At 39.1% G+C, this 8,819-nt stretch overlaps 1 protein-coding gene across 1 annotated transcript in view; it reads right to left on the bottom strand.

The window, feature by feature from the left end:
• Positions 1-4,394: 4,394 nt before the first annotated feature.
• LOC311521376 (uncharacterized protein) overlaps positions 4,395-8,819 on the bottom strand; it is a 76,313-nt gene continuing 71,888 nt past the window's right edge. Inside the window, exons 5-6 of the mRNA XM_084629682.1 lie at positions 8,145-8,346; positions 4,395-4,610 (exon numbers count right to left, since the gene is read on the bottom strand). Of these exons, the coding sequence (XP_084485808.1) occupies positions 8,150-8,346 (197 nt within the window). The 3' untranslated portion in view covers positions 4,395-4,610; positions 8,145-8,149. The remainder of the gene's footprint in view (positions 4,611-8,144; positions 8,347-8,819) is intronic.

Below are 8,819 nucleotides of genomic sequence, written 5' to 3'. Positions count from 1 at the left end.
CTCTCCACTCTCTTTGGAAGCAGCTTTGATGAAGTGTAAAGAGGGGCTGCAGAGAGCCCATTACAGCTCCCTGATTCAAGGCTGCTGGCCTTGCCACAAGCAGAGGATCAGGTATACCTGACCAGGTCACGCCATACCCGATGGACACCCTGTCACACTGCTTCTCTCCTTTACCCCAAGGGTGTGGAGGGTTGACGGGGACAGTAGTTGGTAGGAATGTCTCTGCCATCTTTACACCAGTGGAGAATTCTCCTGCACAGAGGGAAATATCCACTGGGCTTACCTGGATGCTTTAAAGCCACTTTGCGATGTTTATGTGGCATAAAACAGCCTCAGTGGACCAGAGAATCCAGCCAACAGTGGTAAAATCAACTTAGCATGTGCCTAAATCCTTAAAAGACTGGTCATTGGTTTGAACTGTTTCTTTAATCTGTTTAGGGCCAGAATCTGGTATACTCAGGTACATGTAATAATACCTTACTCTAGTGGGTTGCTCCTAGAATAAGGTACCCTTTGATATGAGTAACAATATCAGAATCTGGTTGTTATACAGGCTAGTGAAACAGAGAGTCCAGCTGGTAGGCAGAAGCAGCCAAAGCAGGGACTGCTGCACTGGAAGAGAGGGTAAAATGGGACCCAGCCAGCCCACCCCTCCCCCCCAACCCCCCACATTTAGGGTGGAGGGGGGGCAGGCTAGGATCTCTTTCTCACCCTGCCACAGGTCATAGGCCTTGGGGGTAAACTTCAGAGAGGAATCAGCCAGAGGCTCCAGCTGGTAGGAGCAGAAGCAGCCAAAGCAGGGGCCTTTGGACATTCAGAGAACTTTCTACAGTTTTGGCTGGACTTTCTCTGTCCTCTGACTGGCCGTTTACTCCAGCTCTCCCTTCTCTCCCTCTTCAGAGTCTTTTCACCTCAGTTTCACTCCACATTTGCCCCTCTTTTCCCTTGCCCTGATCAACCTCATGCCACATTTGTTTTCCATGTAGCTTATCTTCTCCTAATTAAACCCACGCTCCCGCTCCCACAAAAACCTGTGGTGCTAACATGCCCTTTGCTGCCCTCACATTGTTCCCTCAACTCATGTGCCCTCCTCCTCCCCCCCGCCCTGAGTCTGTGGTGTTGGCTATTCAAACTGTAAGGTCTTCAGGGCAGGGATCATCAACTACCGCGTTTGTATGGTGCCTAGCACAATGGAACATGATTATTATGATTAATAATAAATGCATGGCCTAATTTGGAGAGATTTCTTCATGAGGAAAAAAGCTGCTTCTGCTTGCTAGCCAGCTTTCTCTTACAGAACTGTCAGACTGTTCCCAAATCCAAACAATTGCCTGTGAACTTTTGGATTTTTATAAATAACCACGGTATGTGTAAAAGTACTGAATAATGGAATACATTGCTTTGCACTGGTAAGCATTACCCTCGAACCCGCTGATACCACCTCATGATTTATATAGCACCTACAGTCCTTCGCAAACAGGTGCTGATTTACAAAATTCGAACAAGAATAAAAACAACAAAAAACAACCCTGCACAGACAACCCACAAAGAGTGACCCATAAAATGACCACTCTGGCTGCCAAGGATATGTTAAATGTCCTTATTAAGGGAATTGAATTAACCAACCCAAAACAAGAAAAACAAAATTAACCATATGTTAAACTAAATAGCTATACCTTGCATTCACCTTCCAGACCACTGAACTCTAACTTTAAGTAATCCCCAAAACAGAGGCCTGTACCTGCCAATGGTTCTGCTGAGTTCTGTCCCAGGAACCAGTCCCAGCAACAGTATTCCAGTTATCTCTGTGTGGTGTACATTTTGCTCTGGAAGGCAAGTCGTAGTAATAGAGTATTACAGATTTGCATTAGCAGTGCATGTGATCAGTTCGTAAATCGCAAAAAATGAAACAAACATTTTTTATCACTTAATTTTTGGTGCTGATATTTAGGGAGTTGACAATGCCCCTTTAAGAAATATAATATAGTTGATCAAACCAATTTTAATTTTGAAACTGACAAAATCAATCTCTTCACTTTTAAACCAGCTCCATTTGGGCCTGATTGCACACACTTTGAGGTTAGTGTCAAAACTCCCACTGACTTCAGTGATATAGGATCCGGGCTATCATACATAAATGGTTTGGATTACAAGTCCCAGTGGCCTGTCTCTCTTCTAGTATAGTTTGACTTGAATTCTGAAGTTTCTAGCTATGGTTTTCTGGGCTCATTTTCACTTTTGAACACCGTTTGCACTCCAGCCTTGTTGTGGCTGTATTGATTTTACTCACAGAGATTACCAGTGACATCCCGTGTAAGCATATGTCTACACTTAAACTGCTACAACAGCACAGCTGCAGCACTGTACAGTGTAGACACTACCTATGCCAACAAGAGGAGTTCTCCTGTCAGCACAGGTAATCCACCTCCCCAAGAGAAGGAAGAATTCTTCTGTTGACCTAGTGCTGTTTACACTGGGGGTTAGGTTGTTATAGCTACATTTCTAAGGGGTTATAGCTACATTTCTAATTTCTCACAACCCTGAGAGATTTAGCTATGCTGACATAAATTCCCAGTGTAGACCAGCCCTCAGTCCTAGTCTGGCTTTCCCCTTTGCTCTGAAGTTGTGACCACATTTATCAGTATCCTGAACGAGCTCCTGCTAGATCAGTCAGCTGACTATTTTGATCATGGTGGATTCCTCAGTGGCTACTCATATGATTGACTTTAGGAATGTCATTGGTGTGAAGGTGATATTCAGTGGTTCAAGTCATCCCTAGGAGATATGGTTCAGTCCATAATAATGGGCAATTGTGTGTCATCGCTAAGGGAATTGAATCAAACCAATCCCTTCCCACCCCCCACCCCCCATTTGTTTAAATGTCTGCATTCTTACTGTTTTATAGTATCCACTTGTTTTACGGTTTTTTACTCTGTTGTGGCGCATGCTGAGTGCCTTGGTAGGGGGTGGAAGCTGTAGGGGGTGGGGGCATAGGTCGTACTGAGCAAAGGTAGAGCCCAGATCTGACAACCTTACGCATGGTGATTTTAAAGGGACTTCTGATAGGGTAAAGTGCTACTGAAAATACGGCTGGCAGAATAGGGCCCTAAATTGTCACTACTGTAGAATTTCAAGCTGACAAATTGAAGTTCTCAGTGGTTTTCCAGATTTCAAAATTTCAGAATTAAGCTTATGCTAACCAGGAGAAAAACTGTCTACTCACACTATCCTGAGAGTTGCTTGTAGGACAGACTGATAATAAACAGGAAGAGGCAAATAGGAGCACTACCACAAAAATACCATTCATGTTATACAGGAACATTGCAATGATAGATTTTGTTATTTGTACCTAAGTATTGGCCTGGAATTCCTTTTTCCTTGCAAACTAAGAAGGAGGCAAACTTGGAACAGTGCTGAATTGTTGTTTGGGAACCTTAACACATTCCCATGGTCTCAGTAGTATCCTGATATATCCTTTGCATCGCACATAATGCTGTATCACCATCAGTCTTCCAGACTCAGTAACTGTGCTGGGAAGACACTGATTTCTTGTGTGGTCTTGTCCCACCTATCAAATGGTATCTAGACATTATTCAAAGTGACAGCAGACTATGATTACAGATCTTTCTAATGTCATGGATCACATCACCTTGAAAGTAGGGGAGGTTCAGGATGACAGACTAAATGTAGCTTGCCACTATCAGCTCTAAGGGATCAAATATCAACCTTTTTACTAAAGAAAAACAAACAGCATCTGTTCTGACAAACAAGGAAAGAAGGAGAAAAACCACAGGCTGAAAGATTAATTTAGAGAGATAAAAGGCCTACCTATCACCTTTACTATCTACATTATTGATGCTTTACTATAGTACTTTGCATGTATATCACACTTCTTCCCAGGAGATCTTAAAGCACTTAACAAACTTTAATTAATTAAACCTTGCAACACCTTTGTGAAATATTATTGCACCCATTTTACAAATGGGTAAACCACAGAGTCAGTGGCAGAACTCAGAACAAAATCTGGGCATTCTGACTGCTTTAACCATTAGACACACACTACCAGTTACATCAGCAAAATGAACTGAACTGCTGACAGAAAGTGTCAAAAATCCAGAGCTAAAATAACTAAGCAAAAAGCTTTGCTAGGCCAGGTGTTACAAGTATTCTGAGTCATACAGAACTTGAAAGATGAATGTTTAGTATTGGCAACAAAGTCTGGGATACCATGGCCTCACCGCTAGCCATATAAGGTGACTTTAATTGGAAAAAGTTGCAGATGAGAAGGTCTAGAATTAGTTTTCAAATAACTGATACATTTTATTAAAATTGTGTTTGTGATAATCTAGACTGAAAATTGAAATAAATGCTTTTCTTTTGTCAATTCCAACCTGCATAAATGATTTACACACTACATCTGCTCTAACAATCTTTGTTTCTATATTACACATGTGATCACTAGTGACTGCTATTGCCGACTCTTAATCAAGACCAGTGGATTTAGCTTTCACAATACAAATAGTTACTTGTTCTCAACTTCTTAAAGTTCATAATTCAGTCTTACTGTCATTTCTTTCCTCCTCGTCCCTGTATTTTCATGAAAGGTAAACCTGAATAGAAAGAAACCAGAGTTATTAGCTATTGGAAACTTAAATATGCTACTAAACCAGAATTAAAAGTGATAATGAAATTTCCACTGCTGAAAGCACACTTTGCTAACTGACGTATGTAGTCAGAAAGGTGGTCACATAACCAATAAAAATAAAAAACATGCTCATTTTTAATATGCCTCATTCATTTTTGTTTGACTTGGCAGCACACCAAATTAATGTTTACATTAAGATTTTCTTTTTAATTTTTGGTAATTAAAATTAATAGACATTTAACCATTTCTTTTAGAGTCTTCTAAAATCTGTATTTCTGATCAAGAGGTCTGTTGACAAATCATCTCACCAAATCACCAAAATAGATAAGCATTATTTATAAAATTAATCATACATCGAAATCCAGGTTCCGATCCTACCAGAAAATAAAAAGAAATAAATTCACTGTGGTGCGTAACCTTACTCCAGAGAACAATACAGAACCTAATAGGTGAGATTTAGAAATGTTCCTCAGTGACCTAGGAGCACAACTCACACTGAAAGAAATTTTGAAAAGCCTGCCCAGTGGGCCTAATACTGCAGCTACTGAATCAACAGGAGTTTTGTAATGGACTTCAGTGGAAGCAGGATTTGACTCAATGGGACTTTCACACAAATGAACTTACGTCAAGTATCTAAATAGTCTGATTAAGCAGTAGAGCTTGTCCAAATTTCCTGTCATAACTTTTTTCTGACAGAAAACACCTTTTGTACCAAAATGAAAATTTTCATTTTCATTGACGTTTTTCTCTTTCAACAATAATAAAAACAAAAATCAAAACAAAAATTGGTTTATTTCAGTTGGGAAAAGAGTGAGAGTGTGTGTTTTTCTTTCTACCAAAACAAAATGAAAATTTTCACACAATCCCCCCTACCCTAAATTAACTTTTCAAATGAAACACACATATATATATAAACAATATTTTTGTTTCATTGAAATTTTAAGTTAATTGTGGAGGGAGGGTTGTATAAATATATATAAATATATAATATTTGGACCAAGTGGTACGCGAAGCAGTAGCTTCTTTCTGAGCTCTGACTTTTTTGCAAGATTTTATCTGACAATATTGTGTTCTATTTTTGCTTATTTATTCTGTAAGAAGCTGTAAGCTATATCTCTTTACTTTAAAAAAAAAATCATAGGGTCAATTTCTCTTGGGAAAAAAAATTGGGCCGTCCATCACAGTTAATGCATGTGATTAATGCAAAACAAATTAACAAGATTAAACATTTATGCTCACTTTATATTATTATTTTTCATTACAAATATTTGCACTGTGCACTTCGTATTGTGTGTTGTAATTGAAATGAATATATTTGAAAATGCAGAAAAACATTCACAAATATTTACAATACATTGAAATTGGTATTCTATTATTGTTTAACAGTGTGATTAAAACTGTGATTATTTTTTAATCTGGCAATTAATTGCCATTTTTTAAATAATTTGACAGCCCTAAAATAAATGTTTTATTTTAAAAAAAGGTCTGAAGTATTTTTCACAATACATTTAGAAGTTCTAAAAGTCTTTGTGAAAATCATCAATTCTACAGGTTTTCCAAACTGATCAAGAGTGGATCATTGTGGGAAAGATTCTGGCATGCTTAAAAAATTTCAATAGTACTTTATTCCGGAAGCATTGAATTCATTGGGGCTAGTCAGATAGTAAGAAACTATTCAATATGAGTAGGGGAATCAGGATCTGGACCAGAGTGTATTGTGGTACTGATATTGGATAAGATTGTTTTTTAATAATGATTTTGTAAATATCATAATGTTGACAAAGTTCTATAGTTGATGTTTTGTCTTCCAGGATCTGACCATGCTCTTCTTTTCATAGCTGCCAGCTTCAACAAAATGTTGGACATTTCATTTGACCTCTATAATTAAATAAAAACTCCCGTAATTTTCACAGTTCCTGCACAAACACAGGCAGTATATGATCTAAGCATTAAGTGTACAGTGAGGTTGGCTAGTTCAGCTGTCAGCTGTGTAGAATTTAGACTGAATGGTACACGAAGCAGTAGCTTCTTTCTGAGCTTTGACTTTTCTGCAAGATTTTATTTTACAATATTTTCTCTCACCCGTGCCTTCCTCTATAGCCTAAAAGTAAAAAGAGGAAGCATACATATTACAACAAATAAATGTCAGATAACCTAAGCAAAATTTTGGCAGGTCACAGAACCTGTATGTAAGTACTTTAAGATGAAACCTTGTTAAAGTTTTCAGAGCAATCAGAGTCTCTCTCTCATTTTTTAATGTTGACCAGGCTTTGGCCAAGCTGTTTGAAACTGCCACAAGGTGTTTTCTTGTGTCTTTATTTTGGCTACTCAAAATTATGACTCCATTATCCCAGTTAACCCATATTTATCTCACAGAATAATTCCATTGGCATAGCAAAACCCTTAATTTGAGGTGGCTGTAAGATTTCCGACAGCAAGAGATACAATGCACATCTATTATTTTGCCTCTTATTCCAATGGCAACCCCACTTTCCTATTGCTACACAGCATACAAGTGACCTTTAGCTTTTAATCATTCCATACAACTTTAACACAGTGCACAGAGTTAGCTTATTATGTCTAGATGAATGCTAAAGTGCAATTCCTCTTCTTCCCCCCCCTCCCCCCCGCCGCCACAGCCCCCGTCCTGTGCTGGGACAGAAGGCCCAAACAGAGCTGAACCAATATAGTTTCTCTGGACTCAGGATAGGAGGTCATGAAGAACCTCTTCAGGGAAGCTCTGAACTCCTGCTTGCTCTTCTTTCCACAGCAGAGGGGCTGGTCTTGGGGAGAGGTTGATATGATATGGTGTGGCTCGTGGTTCTGTGACTATGTGGGGCTTCAAAGCTCACACCAACACTCCCAGAAAACCATACATGCAGTGTGTCCTAATAAATCTTTTTTGTAGAAAGCCTGTTTACTTGTGCATTGAATGTGGGGAGCAGCATTTGCTCCATAAATAAATACTAGCCTTTTAACGGTAGTTAAATTTCTGTACTGTCCTAAAAGTAGAAAGTCCAACTGTACTCATGCAATACCAGCCAGCTGACAGACTGAGTGGGGTTTCCTAAGTCTCAAAAGCAACATTCAGATTAATATCCTGATACTTTTGGGTTTTTACCACTTCCACTCCAAAAATCAGAATAGATACTTACCATCTTAAGAGTCACAATAGCACAATAAGTGAAGGGGAAAGCAGTTAAATGAAACATATCTCATAACTATGGGCAACCTCTCCATATATGTAAGATACATGTCTGAGCTAACATACACAAACAGGAAACGCTTGTTCAGTTGTAAGAGGAAGAGTTGGGGAACAATCTGTTCCCCATTCAGAGCCGTGTAACTTACTTCTAAGAGAGAAATGTACATGAACATTCATGTAAATTAATGCTATTTGGAACACTGACGGGATGCCAGGGAGTCAATGGCCAAGAAACATGTGTGCTATCATTGCTTTAAAGAGAGAGGCTGGGAAGTGTGCATTGGGGGTACTTACTCAATTCAATCGGACAGATATCTGGCAGATGTGAGGTATCTCTCCCCAGATCTCTGGCACTGGGCAGTGGTTAGAATCTTCCCTTCCTGCCTGTTCCAGACTCCTATGAGTTCCATTCCAGAGGAAATCATGTTGTAGTGCGTCATTAGCCCCACAGTCATAGATATATTCAGGCAAAATCTCCTCTTCCTCAAAATTTTACCTGCAGCATATAAAATATTAATCACACTAGGTGAAGGTGGAGAAAAGCTACAGTATTAGGAAATCTAATCCATTCACATACCAGTACAGGATTGCTCCTTAATCTTTATCTAGAGAACAGGTATCCTCTTTTAACCCTAGTTAATAAATTGCATTAAACTACACGACAGCAAGTAATTCTTCTCACAATGGCAAATTAGAGACCCAGTAAGACTAGGGCACAGTATGATTTTACATAATCTGTGTTTTCTGTGGAACATAATCTGTGTTTTCTGTGGAACACGTAAGGGAAAAAAAGATCTCTCCTGAGATCTGCTAAGAGGGTGGGAGATATGTGGCAGATAACTCACCGTACCTTATTGCAATGAGGAATGTGGCTTTACCGAGCATTCCCATTAATAGATTTTGTCAGTCTTTGTGCAACACATCCTCTTTTCATCTAAAGAGGGGTTGTGATGAATATGTGGATGCTCA

The sequence above is a fragment of the Lepidochelys olivacea genome (assembly GCF_965140295.1).
Source record: "Lepidochelys olivacea isolate rLepOli2 genome assembly, chromosome: 5".
NCBI classification, from domain to species: Eukaryota; Metazoa; Chordata; order Testudines; family Cheloniidae; genus Lepidochelys; species Lepidochelys olivacea.
This window is presented reverse-complemented; position numbering and strand designations above follow the sequence as displayed.